Source organism: Pelodiscus sinensis, chromosome 14, assembly GCF_052426305.1.
Source record: "Pelodiscus sinensis isolate ZL-2025 chromosome 14, ASM5242630v1, whole genome shotgun sequence".
NCBI classification, from domain to species: Eukaryota; Metazoa; Chordata; order Testudines; family Trionychidae; genus Pelodiscus; species Pelodiscus sinensis.
In genome coordinates this window covers 41,196,536-41,221,884 of record NC_143065.1, presented here as the reverse complement: position 1 = coordinate 41,221,884, position 25,349 = coordinate 41,196,536, and the positions used below count along the sequence as shown (strand labels likewise).

Sequence of the window (25,349 nt, the reverse complement as noted above, 5' to 3'; positions counted from 1 at the left end):
CCCTTCCTTTTCAGTTCCTTTCATTTGTAACTTTGAAAATTCTTCCCCTCCAGTGCACATCCTTAGTGCAAACTGATGATCTGTCTTTCAGGGTACATGCTACATATGCAACTAGTGGAGTTTTTGGCAACTAATTCCCAAAAAAGTGCCCGTGACATCATCTGGAATAGTCCCCCGTAATTCTTTATTAGCGTGAATGATACTTTAAATCAAATCAACCTTAAAAAAAGAACCAAGTTACAGAACGTGCATAAAATACAAAGTAATTTACAAACAGATCCAATACCATCTCCAGAACTGATACACTAAGAGGAGAAATCTATTGAAAAAAATATGACTGACTACAGCAATGCCTTCCGTGCGCCTTACACATCATGAGCACCGCAAGACAGAAAGATTGCTAAGAAATGCAGCAATTTGTGTATGCCCACACACAGATGTTCCAAGGTGATTGTATCAGTATCTGAGGAATGTTTCCCCAAACTCCCTTCCCCCCCCCTCACATTTTTTCATAGCTTTTTACATACTGTACACATTTTTAAGTGCCAACAATTCAAACCACTAAGAGGAGAATTCTAGGATGAGAAGGTGTTATGCGGTGCTTTCAAAAGTGTAGTGGCAGAAGGCACAGTTCATAACCGCATCATCCTTGAAGTCAACTACGCTGACTTGTATTGAAATCAGTCATTAGCCACACACTTTCAATAAGGAAGCTATTCATATTATATTAACCAATGGAATGGAGCCACTGTGGCAAGATTCCTTTATAAATTATTTTGACATCATTGAAGTTGGTGACCCAGCCTTAAGCATTTGCAAATATAAAACTACAGATACATGATACAGCAGCCTTCAAGTTTTCTTCATTGTGGAAAGGAAGAACTTTCCCATCCCCTGATACCATCAGTACCATGGAGTCCAATTCCTGGGCAACACATAGTGCTGCAAGTTCAAATATCAGAGAATAGTGAATCCATTATTTAGCTCATGTTGCTTTGTCTTATTTCACAAGAGGCACCTTGAAGGAGATTCCACCATAATCTCCCATTTCAGCCTCACAGCAGCACTGCCTAACATGACCACATTTGCACAGCTATTAGAACTCAAGAGCCCCATTGCACACAGTGAAGGCTGCAGCTTCTTTGCAAAGCAAGAATCATTTTTGCCACACTATTTAGTAAGACAACCCCACATGCCTTGGCCCCCTCAAGATGTAACCAACACATTTAGCTTTACTGTAATTTAAGAGCAATAGGTGTTTCATGAGCCATTTTTGGATGTAATGTGTAACAGCTGGAGGTGGGGAAAGATGATCTAATTTCAGTAGCCCAGGGTCACTAACAGTGACAGCAATGGTTTTGCAAGGGTCAGAATTCACACTGCTGGTCAACAAGGCATTAACATTTTGATTACAAAATGGCATTCTAGTATCCCAACTGGTGGTGGTCAGGTTGGAAAATAATCCATTGGTTTAATACATAGTTTGAAATTCTAAAGACTGGTGAGGCAGAGTTGTGAAAATGCTGCAGCCATTTGGAAGCAATAATGATTTTAACACTAAAATCAAAGTGTTAAGACATGGGAAAAATCAGAAGGAATATGAGGAAGTAATTGAACACAAAGTAGTAACCACAAGAATTACAAATATATTTAAATCTTGGACCTGGGGAATATACACAGCCTTTTTGGAAAGAAGAAACAAATCTTATATATTCTGACAGCACTGCATCTTTGGTTTGTTTTCGGTGGTTGGTGGGACATGGATGGGAACCACATTGTTGCTTGGAGACATATCATTTTCACGTCTGTCTGACATTTGCTTCTGAGAAACAATACGATAGATCTCTGGAAAACGAGAACAGGAGCCAGTTACTAGGGACATATTTTCAGTCAGCACCACCGTGAGTTACTCACGTTCAACATCTTCTGGGCTTGATACATAAATAAGTAAAGTTTGACAATACCTCCTAACAAAAGGAGAAGTACAGTTCTGTAGGTATCATGCAGGTATCTTCACCACCACATTTCCTCTATCCTGTGGAAGACGATTTGCTTTTTACCAAACTAGTTATAGTTCCCCACACCTTTGCTTTTATTGCTACTTCCTTTGGGGGGGGGGGGGGGGAGCTATATTGCAGCCAGAAATTGCTAGCAAGAGATTTAAGCTATGAGAGACTGAAGTGCCTGGGCTAGTTCAGAGCCATATACAGCTTTTGCTCCTTATGATCATAATGCTACGGATACATTTGCAGATGCTAGCATGGCTGAATGGAGCTGTTTGGCAAACATTTGTATCTTTCTGAGAGGGCTCAGGGGGTCAACTGCTCCTCTGCTCCAAAATCCCTTATGCCTCTCACGTCTGATGTATTTGCTGGTGGGAGAAGCAATCTTAGATTGTAAAGCATTTAGAGGTCTCCAGAGTATGGGACAAGCTTGGTTTATACCTAGATCCATGACACACACATCACGGGGAGAGTTATCAAAAGTACACCTGCCTGAATAGCATAGATCTGACTCTCAATCTACAGACAACATTTGGACGCCAAACCGAAAGAAAATAAAATGGGAATGCTCAGCTCAAATTCTTGTGCCATTCCAAGTTCCTCTGAGGTGTAGCCCTCACTCAGATTTGAAGCCTCAACACAAAGTGTCCAGTAGCTGGGGAGTGCAAAGCAGATCACAGGCATTAAGCATTTCTGCGGCTGTAGTGAGTGTATATCTCAGCTGCTCAAAGCGGAAGAAGGGACAGTATGACCATAAGCAAGCACCTGGCTTTAGAAAAGGAAAAAGCAATACCTGCATCAAAATGGAGGGGTCAGTGGAACAATCTCTTGCAAATTCTCATTCAAAAGTACAGAACTCTGCCAAGCTTTTCTTACAGAGGTGGGAAAGATTTCTGAGCTCTGCCCAAAGCTACCCTGATTTCAAGCTAGAGTCAGGTATGCCAGTTGGTACTCCCTTGTATCCTAATGGCAACACACTGCAACAGCCAGTAGTACTGTTCCTCTAGGGCAGTGGTTCCCAACCTTTTCACTAGTGTAGACTCCCAATTACCCCCCAAACCGTTCGCAGACCCCCCCCCCCATCGAAGCCAATTCTAGCCTCAATTCTCGTAGTCGGAGTATTTTCCCACTTTTCATTTACTTATGTCTGTTTGATTAGACGTTCCACTTGTGGATGCTTCATTCTGCTCATCAGTCTCCTTTCTCTTCAGCAAGCCTGATTTCAGCCATAGATCCATGCTGAACATATGGGCTAACGTTTGTATGCTTCTCACCAGCGTGATCATTTTATCACACAAAGGTGCCACAACATAGATTTTCAGACCACAATTAACATTAGAAGAAGATATTTAATTTAAAAACAACAGATTATAACTTTGCAATTTATTTAAAACTTATTTTCTATGAGTCTATTTTTTTCGCGGACCCCCAATACCCTGGTGGACCCCCAGGAGTCCACAGATCCCAGGTTGGGAACCGCTGCTCTAGGGGGAGAGGAAAACAACGAATTCCTCCCCCCAGCAGTTTGCTGCTCCACACTACTCAGTGCACCGTTCCACACAAGTTCAGATGTCAGGAGCACAAGAAACACTCGCACCTGACTTTTTCTTCTGGGGCAGAATGAGGAAAAGCAGACATCCCTCACTGCACAGAGAGCTGTGGTCCGAATTCTTTTGGGGCATCCCAGTGAGTTATTGGTATGGTTGCCGGACTGGCACCTTATTTCACCCCAAATCAAGAAATATTTCCTCCATAGCCCTTGTTAAGAATGTGAGTGATAAATTGCTTAGAGGTGAACAGCCGGACATTTCAACATAAGCAAATTGAGCAAACGTGCAGATAAGTCCAACATTTACTGCTGGGGCAGAATGCGCACAGCCCCATATCTGCATCAGTAGGTAATGGGAAGAGGGAGCTAGAAAGGGTTTCTAGCAAGTGGGGCTGGGTTGAAGAGCAGTGAAGCGGAAGGGCAGAGTTTTCAACAAGTTGTGAACAAAGTTAAGCCCCAGTAAATGCAGTCACCAAGGGACTGACCAGACAAGTCAGACCTGAAGTGCTGTCTGTCCAGCAGGAGAGCTGCATACAGCCATCAGAATGCTGACTTGCTAACCGGGCAAAGGGCCCAGCACGAGAGGTTTGTGGATAATGCCAAGAAAACCAGTATCTGCCGGTGGCACAGTGAGAGAAGAGCAGCAAGCTGGGGGTTCAGAACTGACACATCACACATCTCATTAAATACACCAGGAAGAACCAGTTCAGCTCATCTCCATTCGACACGTTCGGCTACACAAGTGAGTTGCTGATATAAGCAAAGCCAACAGTAGCCACCCACATCTAGAGGAAGGAGGTTTCTGGTTTCAGAAGTACTAAGGTTTTCAACCCTGTCTTTCCAACGCAGCCTGCAATAGCATTCACGGGCTCTCGTCCACAGGAGCAAATGGAATTTGTAAAAGGGCATCAACATCAAAGCAGCAGACTCCATTACTCCAACAGGTCCCTGCACTGAAGATCCCACTATTGCTGAGACAGCAATGCGAAGGGCCCATGCACCAAAGTGATGCATCGCACCCCATCTGTAAGCCAAAACTCCATGCGCCATACCAACAGTCATGGCACTCTTGGAAAATCCTTCTTTAGATAACACATGCAGCTGTTTGTGCAACAAGACACAGTACTGCAGGGTGGATGGGGGAAGCAGTGCTCCTCAAGGAGAAGCAATTTCAGGCCAAATTTTACCGGCCACTGCCCAGTCACGTTTCCTGTACGTGTCCAGGATATCTAACCTATTACTATTTAAGAACAAGTGAATGCTGCTGCCTGTATAGTTCTAACTCACAGCAGCACTGTGGCAGTGGATAACTTTTGCAGACACCAATCGTGACAACAGTATTTTCATGCAGAAGCGTTCCTGAGCGCACACTCTGGTGCATTAGCACTAACATCCCCGTACCCTCAGCCAGCACACCCAACCTGTTCCACAACTGTGAGCAGAGACCTGCAGCTTACCAAAAAAGCCTGGTTTCATGTCCCTGTGTCTCAGTCCTCCAGCTCCCTCACCAGTACCCAAAAATTGGATGGCGTTTCACATGAATTCCTCCGAGTGCTGAAATTTACCCTTGGCTGACAGTTATCTACAGCCTCCCCGTCACATGGTTTTATCCTGCAGCAGCAGAGACTATGAGGGCTGCACGAAGATTATCAACATCTGCAGGCCTACGCTACACAACTGGCCAGTCCCTCAGGACTGCATTTGAATGAAGATCCACAGGAGGAGAGAGATGAATGCTTTACACTGCCTTCATGCTCAGGTACACCAAGCTCTTGAACAGGAAAATTCCTAGACAGTGTGTTACTGGGGGCAAGCCCCCACAGAAGTAACATTACAAATCACTAGAGAAGCAGCCCTGAAGAAGGACAAAGCAGAAGAAAGAGGCTGATTTAGGGAGAGGGGACAGACAGTATGGTACACACTCGACCAGATTCCCTTGTGCACAAAGGCCACCATGCACTGCTCTGGCCATACAGAGGACTTTCCAGAGGATGTAGTTATAACAGATGCTCACGGTAAGGCCCCCTTGTATTGCCACACAACCCTATAGTGGGGACGCTGAGGCCTGAGTCCTTCCCTAGCCTCTGGCGTAGGGCCAGAAATAAGGGGTTTAGGAGGCCAGAGGGGTCCCCAGAGTGGGGCCAAGCAGTTTAGAGTGCAGGAACAGGCTCAGGGGTGGGCTCTGGTAGAGTGTTGGGGTGCAGGAGTAGGAGGTTCAAGGTGAGGATCCAGCCTAGAGGAGCAGGCTCTAGCCAGGCACTGCTTACCTCAAGCAGCTTCCAGTAGTGGTGCAACGGTAGGCTCCCCTGCTCCTGGAGGTTGCCGTGATGTGGTCAGGCGGGTCCAGGAAGTGCGCACTGCCCACACCAGCAGCTTCCATTGACTGTAGTTCCCTGATCCTCCATCCCAATGCCTAGGCGCTCTGGGGACAGCCTAGCATCCTAGCTTTCTCCCAGTGGGGTAAGCCAGTGCTCACGGTTCCAATGCTGCATGGGGGTTTGCGCCAGCCCTTGCCGATTAGTTAACCAGTAACACTCAGGAGAGGTGATGCTTACTGGTTAGCCAGTCACATGCCTCGTATGTGTACGTGTAAGCTGCGCGCACAGGCGGAGAATCACCCTTCCTGCACCCAGGAACACGCACATTTAAAGCGGCTCTAAAAAAGAACTGAAGGTGTGAATGGCGCCGTTCTTACGGGGTGCTGGAGAACCCTGCTGTCAGCGTCCTCTGGTCCTACACATTTGAGAGAAACGGCTTGGTTAGAATACCAGGTTCAGCACCAGAGCGGTTAGCAATGCTGGGAGCCCTGCTACAGGCTGGCTGCCAGTGCTTTGAAACACCATGGCGAACCAGCTCTGTGCTGGATTGCGCAAGTGACTAGGCATGAAAAAACAGCAGCCACCGCCTATTTAGTGTCCTGCCAGCACTGCTTACACCGGCGGACCTGAAGGAGTCCACCACTTGTGTGTCACACCAGTTATTAGCCTGTTGGGTTTTATTCTGGCTCCTATAGGATTTGCTTTGAAGAATAAGTAATGCTGCACCTTCCAGCACTATTCAAAGGACATAACCCTTTGCCAGGAGTAAACTGTCCAGCAAGCAGCGATGGGTGGCAGCAATCACACGTTGAATGTCACACACTAGAAGTGACCCTCTCCTTCTACCCCCAATTATTAGCCAGCTGTGACCAATATCAAGAAGTTTACTTGCAGAACCATTCATCCTCCACACACCACTTGAAGTGTGGATGGAGGCAACCGCTTGCTAATGTATTTACTTCCCTTTATCTCCCTGAGAAGAGCTCAACTAGAACAAACCCCATGCTCTCTAATCGGTAGAAGTGTTTCCTCAAACTTGATCCAATTCCCCCCGAACAGGAACACTATCTGCATGCCCGGTTGGTTTTTTAACTAAACTACTGTCATCGCCATAAGCAAGGAACAGCTACATTTGCTGAGTGGTGACCAACTTTCCCGAAGCCAGTTAGGGCAAGATTTGATTCATTTGCTCTGATCACAAAGTGCACCTCAGAAAGGAAACTTAAGCAAGGAGGTAGAACTTCCACTACTTATAATCCAAAACAACTTCTGGAATAAAAGACGCTGATAAAGGCACATAAAACCAGGCAATACAAGGTGGCTTTGAAAACAACCTTCATTCATCTATCTATTCCCGAAGAGTAAATTGCTTCCCCATGGCATTAGCAACACATGCATCTGAGGATCACCCAGCTCTAAAGAAATAATCCAGCAGTCTGGTGCAAACACACTTTTTACCTCAGCAAATGCCTTCATGGAACAGCTTGGTGCAGCAATACTGTAAGTGCAATTTGCCCGCTGATGAGTTACACAGAATTTGGAAGACACCAATGTACACAGTGCTCTTCTGCTCACTTTCCAGATTTGTTTCCTTTACACTGCCAGAGCTGAAGCTAATACCAACATCTGTGCCAAGGGTCCTTACCCCTCCCAACAGTCAAGAGGGGACAGCAGAACGGTTCAGTTTGACGTATAGAACACATCCATGGACGTATGGGTAGCATGCACATTTTGAGATTAATTCTGATCACATGTTCAACTGTACATGACCCTGAAAGATGGTGAGGGCATTTGGTTGCTAGGACATGGAAAAGGGCAGTTAGAGAGTCTGCTTCTTCCAAGACACTTCTGCACAATGTGCATGCCTCAGACTGAACCTTGCAGATTACCTGAAACTGAAATGGATGAAGCTTGCTAGCACCTGTCTAATACCATCTACCTATTACATGTCAACCACTCCTCTGCCCCACACCCAAAGATCGCAGCAGGAGGTACTCAGCAGAGATATGCAGGTTGATAATGTTCCTCACATTTTCCAGTTTTACTCTTTTGGCCTTAATTTTAACGTTCATAGCCATCACCACTGACTGGTCTGACTTTTTAGAAAAGGAGCCACAAATGATGGTTAGAGCAGAAAATGGGAATCAGGATTCCTGCATGCTAATCCAAGCTCTTCCCCCAGCTCTACATGGATGCAGGCAAGTCAATTAACTTCCTGGGTCTCAGTTCACCCATCTGTAAAATGGGTATACTTATGTACTATACAGTGATACTGAGGGGTTTGGGGGTTAAAAAAAGCACTTCAGGAGTCTCCAAGAAACACTAAAAACATAACTACAATTGCAGTGATGAGTGTTCTATTAAACAGGCGATTCAAGAAGAGAATCTGTCTCAGACAGCATCCTCAAAAAAAGCCTGATCACTTTGGGTACTTCTCCTGTTGGTTAAATACATGTCCATTCTTGGCAAGACATGCAAACAACCTAGGCGTGCAGAACCCCAGCCAGGTCACCATCTTACCTGGTTGGGACAAAGGGAGGCACCTCCTGCTCCACTACCGTCTGTTGCCAACGCTGGCAAAAATTGGCCACACAGGCAGGGGAAGCGGCCGTTGGAGGCGTACATGCTCTCTCCTCCTGCCCCCCACCATGTGGGCTCTTCCGGCTGCAGCTGCCAGCCACCTGCCCCTTCCTTCCCCCCCAACTCCCCGCCATGCAGCTCTTCTGGCCCCGGACCCCAGAGCTGCTGCGGCTCAGCAATTGGGAACTGCTAAGCTAGGGAACTGCCGGAACTCACCATGGCCCTCTTGCCCCACTGCATCATGGCTGGCAGGAGGCAGCTTCAAGCTGGCTATGCTGACGCTGTCACTGGTGGGAATGCCCTTCACACAGACGTGGCCAGTTACCAGCCACTACCTATTGCTGCTGGTGTACTTGCATGGCCCCACCTCCACAATATCCAAGTGTTCCACAATCTGTAAGGTCTTGGTCCTCAACGTTCACGGGAGGCAAGGCGTGCTGATCTCTCCACTTTTCACAGATGGGCAGTTGTGGCACAAGAGTTAAATGATTAGCTCAAGATTGCAAAGAAAGTCTGACACAGAGTAGCACACTGAACCTGGCTCTCCCAAGACTTAGGCTAGTGCCATAACCAGCAGACTAGAGAATGCACGCATTTGCAGTTCCTCACCTGACAAGCACACATACAGACTGCACAGAGCTCTGCTCACCTGTCAGGATAGTCTGGAAAGCAGCTTCCACATTCGTAGAGTCTAAAGCAGATGTCTCAATAAACGACAAGCCATTCTTTTCTGTGTGGGCAGAGAGATCACAAGTTTCAGTGCAGGCGCTGCACAAGGGTTTCCCATCAAGCAGTCCTTCTGTGTCAGAGACCAGATGGATTGCACTTCCTGTTGAAAACCTCATATGCCAATATAAGTGTAGTTATGAACACAAAAGTTCTCTCTTCTAAAGGGTGAAAGGAGAAGAGTTGCAATGGAGGCGGATCTGTCCCCTTAAGGATAGCAGAGTCTGGGGATGGAGGGTCAGCCAAGCCTTGCTTTGTAGCAGGACTCTGCTGAAGTTTGGGAAGATGTGAGGTAACACGTGGTGCCGTTCCTTTAAGGGTGCAGGACCATGAAGGGAGAAACCAGCAGGAAAAGGTTACTGCCCAGGTAGTATATGAGAAGAACAAAGGTCAGAAGAGTCATCTGGGGAGAAGCTGGCTAGAGACCAGAGCTGGCCTGAATTAAGGAATGCAGCCCTCTTTGTTGGGCTGTGGGCTCCTGTGCCAAGGGGAGGGCTGGGGAACCCCTGCACCTAAAGGGAAGGTCTCTCTGGGCACAGACCAACTTAAGTTACACCCTAAAAGGAGGGGAATATTGTTTAAAAAACTCTGAGTGAGGGTGGTTTATTTCTCAACTCCGGGGGAGTGAGAGAAGGTGAGGGAGCCATGCCTGCAGGGCCTCCCCATATCATGAGGGGACACTGACATGGCAACTTTTTCAATAATATTGTGCTGACACACTTGGATTTGTGTCTGACTTAAGTGAGGTGGAACTTGGGGGGTGCACAAGACAAATCAGACTCTTGAAAGAGGTCAAGTGTCCGGAAAGGTGAAGACACACTCCTTTAGAGCACTTCCACAGAGCGTGGGAGGGAAGGAGCTTCTGGGATTATTCCTCACCTAGTCCCCTTTCTCCACCCCGCCACAGCAACATTATGACATGAGTTAGTGATGCTTCTAGAGGGCTAAGATTAGGGAGCCATTCCAATGTCACGCAAAGGAGAGCTTGCTACTCAAACTCTCTCCCAAGATATATGGCACCTCACTTCAATGCCACCAGAGCACTGAGGTGCAAGTCTCTTCAGGCAAGGGGTGACAATTCAATGAGTGGAGGGACACGGAATTGGTTTTAGTTCTTTTACATTTGACTTCCATGTTCTTTCTTCCATTCTCTCAGCCTCATGTCTGGATGTTAAGTGTTACATGGAAAGGGGAAACCCTCCTGCAAGCATCTCAAAGCTGCCCCTGACTTTCATTTAATTTAATAAGAATATCTGTGTCAGAGGGGAATGAGCCCCAGGAATTCTGAGACCAAAACTGCAGCTTCCCAGTGTCCTCTACTTGTAGGCAAAGATATCCTCACTTGACCACAAGCGGCATTAAAGCACCTGTATGAATCAGTACCTATTAATTCAGGGGACTCAAATCCACATTCTAGTACAATGTGAAATTTATGTACAGTGCTAGTACAATTTATGAAAACAATGACTAATCCTGCAGGTGAGCCCAGAATTTAATTGCACGTGACTGTGCAATGATTACAGTTGTCCCGTAAGTTTTTGAGACAAAAGCTCTTATTTGATTAAAAGGTCTTACCAGTTGAGTTTGATACCTGCTTGGGGAGAGGCCTACAACAGCTGAACAATCCAGGTCTGTGTACTCGCCTTCTTCCCTGCTGTGTCTACAGTTGTAAGTCTAAATAAAGCACGGGCTGTGGGGATCACAGACTAGAGGGGCTCTGCTTCCCCAAACGGTCAGGTGTGGGCCCACCCCCAGCAAATCCCCTCCTCCTCCTGTCCTACTTGGCAATGCCTGCCCTCCCAATGCTCTGGGGCTGGGAACGCTGGGGACCAGTGCCAGCAGCCACAGTGAGGTGCCTCTGGACTCCAGCAGATGGTCATGAAAGGGATGGGGCCTCGGGGGGGAGGGGGAGTGATATTCCCCCCCCCCCCCAGCCAGCAGCTCACATGCCGCCTAGGAAATAAAGGCTGGTTGGAGGGACCAGCAATGCTACTACTCAGCATCCCTGCGTGTTGGAGCAAAGTAGCACGAGACACTGTATCTAGGCTTCAATGGGCATTGTCACTGCAGAAAGGCCTCTGGCTGACCACGGAATGGCATCAGTATAGGTGCTGTGAGGTTGTTCGCTAAGAGAAAACCACTGACATCTGTGGGTAGAGCCCTGCATGGATACTAAACTGGTATCTGCAAAAATGATCTGCAGACAGCAACAGCCACAGATGTGGATGCCCACGAATATCTGTAGATCTGCAAGGCTCTATGGGGAAGTGTGTTAACCATGGGCTGAGAGGCCTAGTAACAACTCACCCCTTTGCAGCCAAATATAGACAGGCTTTTAAAGACCGAAAACACTCGATTCCCAGAGAGGGAATACCATCAACATATTAAATTTAAGCCACTAACCTGCAAAAGCTCTGGCTTCATCCGTAGGGACTGCCCGCAGGTGACGCAAATCACTCTTATTACCCACCAGCATAATGACAATGTTACTGTCAGCATGGTCTCTCAGCTCTTTCAACCATCGCTCCACATTTTCATAGGTAAGGTGCTTGGCAATGTCATAAACCAACAAAGCCCCAACGGCTCCACGGTAGTACCTGCAGGTAGACACGTGCATTCTTGAATCAGAATCATGTCATTCAATGCCAACAATCCTCTGTGCTGTAGCAGAAGGCGAATCAAATCCGACTCTGCTATCTGACAATCCATTCTTAAAGCAAGCAGACCCATTTCATTTTCTTCTGATTTACTTTAAGCCAGCTTTTACCAGACACCTATTCCAATTAGCTAAAACTGCTGCATCAGGACTAGTGTAGCATTAATAGGGTTTCTGCTTTTATGATAAAACCTCAATAGTATACAAAAATCTAAGGGGTTATAAATACTTTGTAATTAGCTGGGGCTCTTTACATAGTGGGCATGTAATATTGCCACTTACAGATGGCCAGAGAAGCAGACAAGTCAGGCAACTTGATCAGGGACTAGCTAAAAACCTGGGGCTTGGTTTGGTTGTTTAGGACAGCTACTCCAAGCTTCCTATGGATCTACTTTATAAAGATCCCAAATGTCCCGTTTACTTCCATTGGTTAAGGTCCAGCAGGCCCATAACTAGCCTCATATTTGCAGTGCTTTGAAGGGGGGGGGGGGGGGGAAATCAAATACAAATATACAATAGAAATATACAAAACTGAAGACAATTTACTCCTGAAATGCATTTTTTAACCACGCAGATGCCAAGGACATTAGACGTCAGCAAGTTTGCCCACAAAATACCACACTTTCACCAGTCTCGGGTATAACCACTTGACGGGGAGAGCCTAGGGTTGCCAACTGCCTACTCCCACAAACACCCCTGCCCTGCCCCACCTCTTCCCCAAAGCCCCAGCCCTTCTCTGAGGCCCAGCCTTGCTCACTCTTCCCTCCATCACGTGCTCTCCCCCACCCTCAGTCACCTTCACTGAGCTGGGGCAGGAGATTTGGGTGCAGGCTCTGGGGTGGAGTTTGGGTGTGGGAAGGGGCTCAGAGCTGCAGCAGGGGTTGGGTGCAGGTGGGATATAGGCCCCAGCTGGGCAGTGCTTACCTCGGGGGGGCTCCCAGTCAGCAGTGCAAAGGCAGGCTCCCTGGCTCACACCACCCCGGAAAGCCTTGTGGCCTGGTGGGGAAGGGGGCAATCTGTGCACTGGGTAAGCCTGCAGCTCACATGGGCGACAGTTCCCCACAAATGGGAGCTGTGGAGTCAGCATTCAAGGAACGGGCAGTGCACACAGACCTCCCTTCTCAGGGGGCAGCACAGAACCAGGGCAGACAGAGAGCCTTCCTTAGCTTCACAGTGCTGCCAGACTATTAGGTCCTAAAATCACCCAGATTGGCTTCAGTAGCTTCTGTGATAGAGAGCCCGATTCCAGGGGACTCCTGGTGAAACTGGAAGGGCTGGCAACTATAATTACAACACAAAAGATGCAGAATTCTAATTTGTCTCATTCAGAAGAAAACTGAAACCACACACTAGTTCTAGTAAAAATATACACTGTCCTTATCACTTACGCTGATGTTATAGCTCGGTACCGTTCCTGTCCTGCTGTGTCCCATATCTGGGCCTTTATTGTCTTGCCATCAACTTGAATGCTTCTGGTTGCAAATTCCACTCCAATAGTGCTTTTGCTTTCCAAGTTAAACTCATTGCGAGTGAATCGAGAAAGGAGATTACTCTTGCCCACACCAGAGTCTCCAATAAGTACAACTAAAGACAAGACAAAAATCATCATCAGAATGGCACTCCATCTGCATATACAGTCTGAGGCTTGTAATTATTCACAGAAACATTTACTTTTCACAATGAGAGCTGGGCAAAACGAGGCAGCAAAACAAAGCCAGCTGTCTTAGTTTTACTGCTCAAACATTCTCCATGCTTCCAAAGAAGTGGAGATACCAAATCCACCACCATTTGAACAGGTTCTGAACTTCACTTTTTACCATTAAATTCAAATCTTAGCTCTCCCACAGTAGGAAGATAATCCATAATTAACATGTTAGCCGAGCACCTCATAAGGGCTAAGCCTGGCTTTGGCACCAAGGTGATCCTTGGACTAAAGCCAGCCAGAGCTTGCCAACCGTATTTCTGTGACGAGTCCTGTGGGCTGGATCCTGGCCTTCAACCGTATCTCCTAGGCCTTTTGGCAGGGGACCACATGCTTCCACAAGGGAAAAGTCAGGGATTCCTTAGAGCAGAGGAATCCCTGGGATGCAAAAAACCAACATGGTCAGTCAGTTATGTCAGCTTCTTAGACCTGGCAGGGTGCAAGCAAAGCCAGAGGCCACCAGCACATTCAGCAATCCTCAGCTGGTAGAACTGGCTTGAGGGCACTGTGTTAGCCAGGGTGATTTGGAGCAGCCCATCTTGCCAGGGCTTTGCTCTTTTGTGCAGCTCCAGAATGAGTGGAGCAGAACGATCTTAGAGCCACCTCCATTTTGCCCTCTGTTTAAATCCAACTCTTCCAGACCCTGGTATCTGGCTTCTTTTAGAGCAGTGGTCTCCAACCTTTTTAACTACTTTTTCAATTTAAGTGCAACATAAGATCTACCTCAAACCCAAATACTTTTGCCCCATTTCCTTCCCGCCCCTTTTTTGAGGCCCTGCCCGTTCCACCCCTTCCTCAAGGCCTCACCCTGCTCACTCTGTCCCTCTTCCTCCCACATCGTTACTCAGAAGCAACTGCACCTAGTAGGGGGAACAGCAGCGAGCAGACACTTCCTGGAGGCTTTCCCCGCTGCTCCCAATGGCTGGAATCCAGCCAATGGGAGCAGCACAAGAACATGCCTAGGACCAGCATTGAGTGCAAAATCAAGTCAGTGCCTCTCCTCCCCCTCATGCCCAGACCCCGCACCCTCCAATGCACCCCCTCACTCACTCCCTCCACCTTGACCCCGCACCCCCAGCCTGCTCCTGCACACTCCCTCCTGGCCACACCCCCTACTCCCAGCCTGCTCCTACACCCCCATCCCTATCCCACTCACTGGCAGTCTTGTTTCACACAGTTAACCCTTCATTTGGTCCCATCCCCAGAGCCTGGGGTGGGGAGGAGGTCCCACAAAATACACTAACCCTATGAGCCCAAGAGAGTTAATCTCACCTGAGGCCTTGAACCTCAGTGCTCCCTATCACTACCCCCAGCACTGGGCTGGAGCACCAGGGAAGGGAGGTGTTTCAGTTGGGGGCCACATCAGTGAGGGCTGGGAGTTTTGGAAGGTGGGGGTTTTTTGTGTTTGTTTGGGGGGGTTTTTTGCTTCTCACTGGTAGAGTTTCCTGACTGATTTTTCTGTGAGTCAGTGGCCCCCCCAATCCAAAAAAGGTTCCCACCCCTGCCATAAAGCCAATGTTGAAACCTTGTGTGTTGGACAATATTTTCTTTATTTAAAATGAAGCCCCAATCAGGGCCCAGTCCTCAACTGGCCGCAGCATCCTGTCCTGGGCCCTGATCCAGTTATGGATGTAAACTTCAAAGAAATGTGCAAAAAGACACAGAAGCAGCAATCCCATTAAATATAGTCTTCAAATACAATGTTTCATTTATGCTATTAATCATCATGTCATTAAGTTGTATATTTCCAGTCATGCAAATGGGCATTCTCCTACATCTTTGTTGACCGCTTGTTCTGAATTTTGATATAGTTTGGCTCTTTGGTTTGAAAAGGTTGCCGATTCCTGACTTAAGGGCTCACAACCAAGTGGCGGTGACACATAACTCTAGTCATGCCATTCCTTTGATTCACAGCAACGATGGCCGTGGGGGGATGATCCTAAGCCCTGGCAGCAATGAAACCCTTCCGCACTGATAACAAGGAAAATAAACTGAAGATAAGCAGGGGGCTAGAAAAGCAAAGCAAATAACCTTCAAGCTAGGAGTGAGCCAAGGCCAGCAACACAAAGGAGAGCCCACCACTGCATGGCAAATGATTTTGCTGGCAACATTTGTTGTTAAAGTCTGCAATATTTTGCTAACTGCCTCTCAGATTTAGCATTAAAACCGGAAAAGCTAAGATATTGAAGCACAAGGTTGTTGGCTCTGCCTTCTGAAATATTAGTGCTCTCTCTAGATGTGAGAAGAGTGGACCAGTGTAAACAAACTCAGTTCAGGTATGAAAAACAAGAGTTCTAAGTCTGCAGAGAAAACTGCTGCAGCTTCACACAGCAGGTTTTCTGGTTACCATCCGCCACTTCCAAGTTTTCTGTGCCTAAGTTAAAAAAAATTCTAAAAGCAACACTGGCAAAAAGGATTTGCCTTTTTTATAAAGGTCATACATCAGTGACGCACCTTCTAAACTCCCCCCTTGCCACAAAAAGCAACACACAAGCTTGCAGAACGGCCTTAGAGGCCATTCTTTCCGGCTGCCTCTGCCAGCTGACTCAGCAAGAAGCTTGCCATGCTGCAGAAGTTGTATGCAGCACAAAATATCTCTGTTAACCATTTGTTTGTGTGGACATCAGGTACTTCATTAGGCAGAGGACATACAGGTTTGCTAGACTGGCTTTTATTCAAGTGTGACATTTCAATATTGCTAGATTTCAGTTGTTGTCCCCCCCAACAGCTGATTTTGCTAACATACGGGATAGGAGACTGACAATCCAGGTGCAAGGGACAAGTCTGTTTCATTTTTTCCTGGGGGAATTCTGTTCTACTGTGTGCATGCAGAATTTGTAGGTTTCTTTGCTTCCCAGCAGAAAAGTGGCTGACCCAGAAGCAAAGGCACATCACAAGAACGGTTACATGCCCCATTGCAGCAGCACACGTGCTTGGTCGCGGATGCCCAGCACAACCAGCTGAGAGAAAAGTCACTGGGAGGCAGCATGGGATGCCCTCACCATTGCCATGCCAGCCCCATGCATCCCAACTCCCAGCCAAGCCTCACCTCACAAATCCAGAACTCCCCTAATAAGCCACCACGATACCTGGCCCTCCTGAGCCCTACCTAGAGCTGGGGATGCCCCAGCTGGTGGCTCCTACACCCTTCTGCCAAGCTCAGTTGCTAGTCCCAGCTGGGCTGGAGGAGGAGCACATTTTCCTTTTACGGAGGTGGGTCAGACCCCACCCCAGCTTTGCAACCTCCCTACCCGCAACTTCCTGCCCCATTGTGGGAGGAAGAGTCAGCTGCTGGGAAGCTGCTCCCTGTCCACCAAACCCCTGCATCTGGATGCCGCCAGACACCCCCCTACACACACCCCAAGAGCAAGCCCCAACCCATTTCATCCAGACCACTCCCCACTGAGCTCCCACCCTGACAAGCCCTGGCAAGGAATGTTGAGAGACTCTAAACTCAATCTATTTATCTTAATCAGGTAGAGGGGGAGGGAGCTTGACTAGTCTACAAATATTTAGCCCAACAAAGAAAGGTATAGTACAACCCAATAGCTGGAAGCTGAAGTTAGAAAAATTCAGATCAGAAATAAGGTGTAAAATGTCAATGGTGAAATGTTAATGGTGAAACCAGAGGAACATTACTAAGGATCATGGTGGAGTCTCCATCACTGATCAGTCTAAAATAAAGATTACATTTTTTTTGAGTGATCTGCTCTAGAAGTTATTTTAGAGGAAGTTCAGTCTTTGTTATACAACAGGTCAGACTAAATTATCAGAGTAGTCCCTTCTGGGCTTGGAATCTATTTTGGCAAGTTTAGGGCAAGTTTTTAAAATAGCTTTACAATGACAAACTGCATACCCGCAGTGGGAACCCTTCAATTCCTTTTTATCAAGTTCTAACTCATAACCATCAATGTGTAGCATCCACTTGTTATGCTAGGGACCAAACAGTTTCTTGTTTAGTTAATTTTCTGTTGTACCCAAGTTCCCTTTTCCAACAGATTGTGTAGTATAACCCTGCAGCATGAATAGCAGCTAATTTAGCTGTCCCTGCTCCCGCCATCACCAATATTTTTGCTATATTTCCTAACTATTAAGCATGAAAAACTTCAGTCATTCTGCAAACTTACTGGGGTTCTCTTAGCTCGCCTAAGTTCCATGCTGTGGCTGACAATGAACAGTTTCTGTCACAATTTCAAAAGGAGCTACAGTATCCAATTAAGAGAAGAAAATATCAGACTCTTTTCCCCCCCTCTTCCTATTTTCTCCACTTAATTGGGCCATTTTTAACTCCTCCTGTATATGGCAGGGGAACTTCACACATCAGCAGATAAGATCCAGCTCTAACCCTGACAGAGGCAAAGACAAGATTATTTTTCTTGAAGAACTATTAAGTTATTCATAGTTACACAGAGATAGTGAAAACTAAATTTGGTAACACTTTAAAAGTCTCTTCTTTCTTCCTCACATACTCACTTCAATTTTGATACCATCTAGTATTCTCACGAATCCTTAAAAATCATTTTAAATCATTCAGAAGCTTGATCTCATGCTTTCAGCTAGTGCACAATACTTTTCTAGCTCCAGACGTTAGAACAGCTACTAAAATTCTGGTCAGCGTCAAGGTTTCCAGTGGGTTTTATGTCATTTGTTTCAAAGTCTAAATTCACCACACAATGGGCATTAGCAGTGAATGATCTTGGATGTAAAGACAGTAAGTCCCATACTTTGGAACAGTCTTTATCTGCACGAGGCAATAGGGTTCCAAAGAGTATCAAGGTAAAGCATGCAGACAGGAGAGAAGGTTTTTAAAAAGGCAACAAGATGACTATTGTGGCTTACAGAGAAATTTTGAATGGCTATTAGCACCGGGACGGGGTCCCCAGTAAGGATGTAAGGGAGTAGTCAACTACTCACATTCCCCCTCATTTGCTGCCTCTGTATCAGAGCCAGCAGGAGGGTGGAGAACAGGAGTTGAAGGCCACGTTAAGGCTGAACATCCGGACCAGTTGGGCTCTCATGGCAGCAGAACGAGGTCCAGAGTGCTTCCACAGCGCTTCCACAGCCTAGCTTCCCAAGAATTACTTTCTTGCTGAACAGTTCACCTCATTACTCTTTGCTAGTCAACTGAAATGGAATACAGAATTTTTAAAGCAGCCTTAGCCTTCCCATTTTTCAAGTTGAGACATTTCATTTTTAGCCAGTCTGCCTGATCACAAAGCATTATTTCTCCTTTGTGAGTTCACTCTTGCTACCTGGTTGTACCTTATTCTTACTTGTGAATGAAGGTAAATGAAATATAGCTGTTTTTATCCCCAATATGATCAAACCTGTGAAAACAGCAGCCAGGTGATCAGATCGTTGGGAATATTTATAATTCACCACTGTGCAAGGGGAAAATATTATACCTGTTAAATCATACTAAAATCTACTGTAATAATTGTTGGTAGCCTAAGCCCATTTATGGTTTGGAAAACTTTGTGAGCAACAATTAAACAAACCAAGCTTATAAGCTTCGACATGGTCCTTTAAACATGTGACACCACCAAAGTTAGCATGTCCAAAATGGAGAAGATCAAAAAGTTAAAGAAAGTGAGATTCCAGTTTCTAATAAAAAACCAAATAGTCTAGCAGCCCCTTAAAGACTAACAAAACATGTAGATGGTATCATGAGCTTTCGTGGGCACAACCCACTTCTTCAGATTAATGGAGTATTAAAAGTCCAGATTCAAGAATAAATAGGGGAGAGGTGGAAGAAGGGGAGAAAACAATGAATTAGAGCATTCAAGTTACAAGAAGAGGATAAGAACAATTTGCACCTTCTTTAAGTACCCAATGTTTAGTTGGTTAAGTGATTAGAATGTGGAAGGTAGTGTGCTAGCCAGCCAATGTCTTTATTCATACCTCTGTGATAGGAATCAAACTTGTAAATTAAGTTAAGTTTCAACACTTTCCTGTGTATTTGGCTTGTGGAATTGGCCTGAAACAACATGGTGACTTTGAGATCCATTAACAAGGGCCTTGGCAGGTTAAAGTGTTCTCCAACAGTTTGTGTGTTGCCTCTTCGGATATCTGATTTGTATGCATTAATTCTTTCCCATAGAGACTGTCCAGGTTGGCCAATATAGATGGCAGAGGGGCACTCTGGCATAGCTCACATTAGTGGATGGCGCAGTTAAATGAGCCCCTGATGTAGTGGCTGATTTGGTTGGGTCCAGTGATGAAATCGCTGGTGTAGATGTGTGGACAGAGTTGGCACCAGGGCTGATTGCAAGGGTGGGTTCCTGGATGATGATGATGGAGGTGTGCTACCTGGTTACTGGAAAGAATTTGTCTGAGGGTAGGGTAGGTGAGGATTGGCCTTTCCTGTTAAAAGGTAGTCCTCATCAGATTTATGTTTAGTTAGCTAGTACAATTAGATTTAGCATGACACTAAGCACTTGTATACTTTACAATAAGAACAATTCAACTAAACGTTTGTATTTTTACTATTGCTACTGCCACAGCAAGTCCAGTGAATAAAATGAAATTCCTTTAGTAGTTGTAATTTGACTTTGTTATCCAATTCTCTAGATAGTTCTGTAAAAGTTTAATATGTACATAAGTTCAGCATCGTAGGATGTATGAAAACCAAATTATTAAGATGAAAAGTGGATGATAAAAGCTATGCAACTTTTCTTCCTATGTTTAGCTTTTAAGTTTAAAGGCAACCATTTTCTTAAGTGTTTCAACTAACTAATTAAATTATCTTCTCAGACTCCAGTTTAAACATTAATGGTGAACCCAGATCTACAAATGTGCATTTTTTAACATATCGCTGATACGGATTCATTTCTGTATAGTCCCTTAAAGAATCCCTAAAACCCTCTGAAAGTAAAACACGCCATTTCACCCATTGATGAAATACAGCCACTTCTTGAGTGGACTACAACAGCTATTTAAAAGCTAAGAGCAACATTATTAAGTTTAGGACACATTTACAAGCATTGAAAGCTTACTTCAGAAAACACTTGGATTCATTATTTCTGCTTTTATTCCCACCACAGAGCGCCATCTCTAACAACCACCCTTTTCTATATTTTATATCTTTATATGCCTTATGTGAGGAGCTCTAAGTCTGCAAAGTTACTATACTACCTTCAAAACTCTCCTTAAAAACCATTAATGCTGTGATGACCAAAAACTCTACAGGTTGTACCTCCCTTAACTGGGATGCCCTGGTCTGGCAACATTCGTGGCCTGGCAGAGACCACGGATGTCCCTAGACCACAGAACCCAGGAAAGGGGAGGTCTGGTGGTGGGGCAGGAGCACATTAGGGGGTATGAGCAACCCAGTTCTGGGAGGCAGGGAAAGGCCAGCACAGCAGGGAGCTCCAGCCTCAACAGTGGCTGTAGCGATCCGACCCCAGCTCTGGTCGCACAGCTCCAACCCCAGTCGCAGGGCCAGGTGGCTGACCAACTCCGGCCCCAGCTGCGCAGCTCTGCCTAAGTTGCAGCAGGGCCAGCAGCATTTAGAAAGCCCTGGTGGAATGGGGCAGCAGCAGGGGCAGGCTGGAGTCCTAACCCAGTGCCAGCGCAGGCCAGTCCGGTCCCAAGGGTGCCGGACCAGAGAGAGCCAACCTATACAATGGCTAGGCAATTGGTCAGCAGTGATAACATCACATTACGCTTATCATCTCACTGTTAGTCTTGTGACCTCCCCCTTTATTGCATCAATGTATGGCCTCATCTTATACTAAGACTGCAAGCTCTTTGGGGAAAACAGTTTGCTTTGTGTTATGCACTACACATACACAACCCAGCTAGAGCCTCTAGGATACAAATGAATACATACAAACTTAGTTCTCTAAGTTCATCTCCATCAGAGGCAGCAATGAGACTTGCTACATGACAAAATAATGCCTTCACTAATAATGGACAGAGAGGCTCAGAAAAGGTTTACTAGCATTCTAAACAGCAGTGGCTTTCAGATAACAGGTTTTTCCATAAACAGCAAGTATGAGACAATAATGTAAGGTCTGAAACCCAGACCAAAAGGTCTGTGCAGCTTTAGCAGAGCTTCTTTTAATAACCAAGTTGGAGAAAAATGAGCAAGATGCAATAAAACCTTCTCCTGTCAAGCATAGCTAACGATCAGCTGATTGTCAGTGCAGTCAGATCCAAATTCAGAAATGGGGAAGTGAATTTGCTGGTTCACTGAGCTGTAGCTCAATGAAACATCCGCCCAGTTTGACAACCATCATTTTGGTTGAAAGTTTCTATAAATGGCTCTCTTGTAAAATGAAAGATCAGGATGAGCATGGAAGGGTTTCATAGAAGGGGTAAGTAACAATGTGCAGTGAAGTCATCTTAAGATTTGTATAACATATCCAATACAGAGGGGGTAGCTGTGTGAGTCTGAATCTGCAAAAGCGACAAGGAGTCCTGTGGCAACTTATAAACTAACAGATGCATCTGACAAAGTGGGTCTTTGCCCATGAAAGCTTATGCTCCAATACATCTGTTAGTCTATAAGGTGCCACAGGACTCCTTGTCGCATATCGAATACATAAATTCACAGTGGGCAGCAGTTTGTGCTAAGTGATCTGCTGCTTAAATAACAGATTGGTTAACAACATGGCTATGGAAGTTATATTGATAAATTGAGATCTAATCCTAAAGAAGGTCCTAAAAGGTCAATGGCTGCTAATGATTTTTTTTTCTCTGAGGTAAAAGTAAAAACTTGTTAAATGACTGAAAATCAGAGATCTCATCTGCTTTCTGCAGTGCAGCTTCAGCCATCCTGTCCTTGTGGCAGTCCAAAGGTAGGAACACGAAGGGCAACACGCTGAGTAGGAACATGAAGGACAACAAGAAATGATAAAACCCAACTTTTGTAAGTCTCACAATGAACACTTGAACAGAGTCAGGAGATAGCCAAGTTGCAACAACTCCTCTGACTCACTTGTGACTCTGTTCTAGGTGGGCCTCTACCCTAAACACCAGCATTATCCACACAGATTTGGAGATAAGGTTCGCAGCCTGTGACATTGTCGAGGAGGATCTACAATGTTTGTTCTGCAAAGTCTGGTGATTTAATGGAAGGGGAGTGGGGGAGGAATAAAAAATATCATCCATGCTACTCTAAGTGATTGAACTCAGTGTCCTCATCCGTAAGACCTCCCTTATGCTCACTTCTTTCTTCTAGAGATAACATTTGGAATAGAGATGTAACCAGTTTATATAAATTTATTTTTTTTGTTTTTCCATACAGAAGACTTATCCCTTAATATGTCCACATAATACAATTTTTGTAGTGCTTGTAATTTAAGATGGTGGCTTAAATAATTCAGTGTAAACAGTAGTGTAACCAGGACAAGAGCATTGGATATACTTTTCTACAATGCAAAAGGCAAATGGATTGTAACCTTGCCAGATAACAATTGCTGCTGTAAACAGATTCCCTAACTTGGTTTTACTTGTTGTATACCTTTGCCCTGACAGATGGTTCTAATGATGGGAAAAAGCAAAAAGATGCTTTCTAAATGGAAGAACATACAAAAGTTAACTTAAGTTAAATATGGGGGGAGGTGGGGCAGGAAGGGAACCTTTACATTCTCCCTTTTGAGTTCCATCCCTCTATATGCTGTGACACATTTCAGAGCTGCTTTTCAATTACAAGGTATAAACTAATATTTTAAATCCAAGGTTCAATACATGCAGATTTTCATTATAGTATTACAGCAAGTGGCTATATCTAAAATATTTTCAAATAGGTGGTTTAAGTGATATCTTTAAAGTTTCACTGAGTGTTCTGCAGCACACCATTTCACTAGGTGTTTTTTCAGCACATCTTACTTGTGAACATTTGCAACAACTGCTGTTTCATTCTTCAGAAAGATAAATGTTAAAGGGCCCATTTGCTACATTCTGATGCATCTTTAACAAAACTTAGCTGAACCAAAATGAGAAAAAATGCACCCAGATCCTGGAAAACAAGGAATTTTTTTTCCTTCATCTTCCAGGAACTTTATGGAGTGACAAAACAGGAAGTGAGATCAGTGAGTGAGAGATAATGGTTACAACAACCACTGGAGCAGAGATTCACCACAATATGAGGCAAGTAATGCAAGATTTACTACTGCATGAAAGTAGTTGTGCTTAGGCTATGTCAACACCAGGAAAAGCATAAAAAAAACCCTGTTTAACCTGTGAACTGCAATAGGACTACTCTCCTACACAATCACTAGTTACTTTTATTCAACACATTTACTGTTCTTAGTTCAAGAGGTGAACAGTAGCACTGTACGAAGATCTGAAAGAGCCCATGATGGCTGTTTTATATTAAAACTGCTCCAAGATTTAGTTATAATTGGTCATTTTAGAGTAGGCATGTCCAAAAATAGTCATTCCTTACAAAGCTCACATGTCCAGTACTTAAAACAATACTCTGCAAGGCAAGACAACCTAAAAGGGTTTCTGGAGCTACATCTTTAGTGGTCAGTATTCAGCCTTCTTTGGGCAATAAGAACCTGACAACACAAGGCTCCTTCCAAAGCAGTTGGCTCTAAATAGCAGGTCTCAGTCTTAAGAGTTTGACTATACGATTAGACACTGAAATTTGAACATTAAATTACTTATTACACTATCAAATCAAGGAACAAGCACCTCTGCAAACCACTTCCTCTGTCCCACAAAAGAAAGCCAAGATCATGGTTTACTAAACCCTTAGAGAAATTAAAGACACTGAGGTTGCTTTGTAATGATGACAAAAATGGCTTCCAAAATAGTTTTATAGCAAAGCAACCTCTGGAATACACTTCACACAGGATAAAACATCCTCTCAGCCAAAATCAAATGCTGGGACACACAAACATTACCAACAAGATAAGTTTTGTCCCACTCCATGATGCTGGTAGGGTGAGGTCAGAAGATATTACAGAGGAGTCAAATCCAGGAATAGATATTTCAAATTTAGGGACCTGACAAAGACTGGAACACCCTTACATCTTGCACTTTTACAAGTTTGGTTCCAGAAGTGGGGGGGGGCAGAGGGGAAGAGAGGGCTATTCTCCCACACACCCAGTCCATACATCAGGGTAGAGAACCAGCTGGCTGGTCCAGCTGAGGGAAATATTCCTCCCCCCCCCCCACACACACACACCCTGCTGGCCAGTTTGGGGGAGGGGGAGGGGGAGGAGAGAATGTGCCCATGCCTCTGGAGAAGGAGCCAGCCCAGTTGGGGGGAATGTTGCGTCCCCCATATCCAGGCCACACCTCAGGGGGAGGGGCCAGCCCAACTGGGGGGGTGGAATGTGCCCCCCACTTCCAGTCCACGCTTCGAGGGAAGCAGCCAGCCCAACGGGGGGAGGGAGGGAGAATAAGCCCCTCCCCACATCCTCACCTCCGGTTGGGGGGGGGGCTGGCTGTTCCTCCCACACCCCGCTAGGCAGTTGGGGGGGGGGACGTGCCTCCCCATACACAGCCCACGCCTCGGGAGGAGGAGCCGACCCAGTTGGGGGCAATGCTGCCCCCCACCATATCCAGTCCGCGCCTGGGGGAGGGGCCGGCTCAACCGGGGGGGGGGGGGGGCGCCCCCCCCCCACCTCGTCCACGCCCTGGGGGACCGCTCCCCAGGAAACCCTCCGCGGGAGGCTCCGTCCTGGCGCGGAGGGCGGCAGGGCCCGGGCGCGCCGCTCACCTTTGAAGAGATAGTCGTACTCGTCGTCGCGGGTGCCCATGGTGCGCGCAGCCAGAGAGCGGGAGCCGCCGCCGCCGCACTGCCAGAGCCGGGACCCCTCCCTGCAGCCGCTGCGGCACTTCCGCTCTCGCGCCCCAC

General features: G+C 46.0%; 1 protein-coding gene across 1 annotated transcript; it reads right to left on the bottom strand.

The window, feature by feature from the left end:
- Nucleotides 1-162: 162 nt before the first annotated feature.
- On the bottom strand, nt 163-25,349 carry RAB11A (RAB11A, member RAS oncogene family). The gene is made up of 5 exons (XM_075896884.2): nt 25,212-25,349; nt 13,221-13,416; nt 11,580-11,773; nt 9,100-9,180; nt 163-1,845 (listed from the first exon to the last, which is right to left on the bottom strand). Exons 1-5 carry the CDS (start codon nt 25,249-25,251, stop codon nt 1,706-1,708), a joined length of 651 nt encoding a protein of 216 aa, XP_075752999.1. The 5' UTR covers nt 25,252-25,349; the 3' UTR covers nt 163-1,705.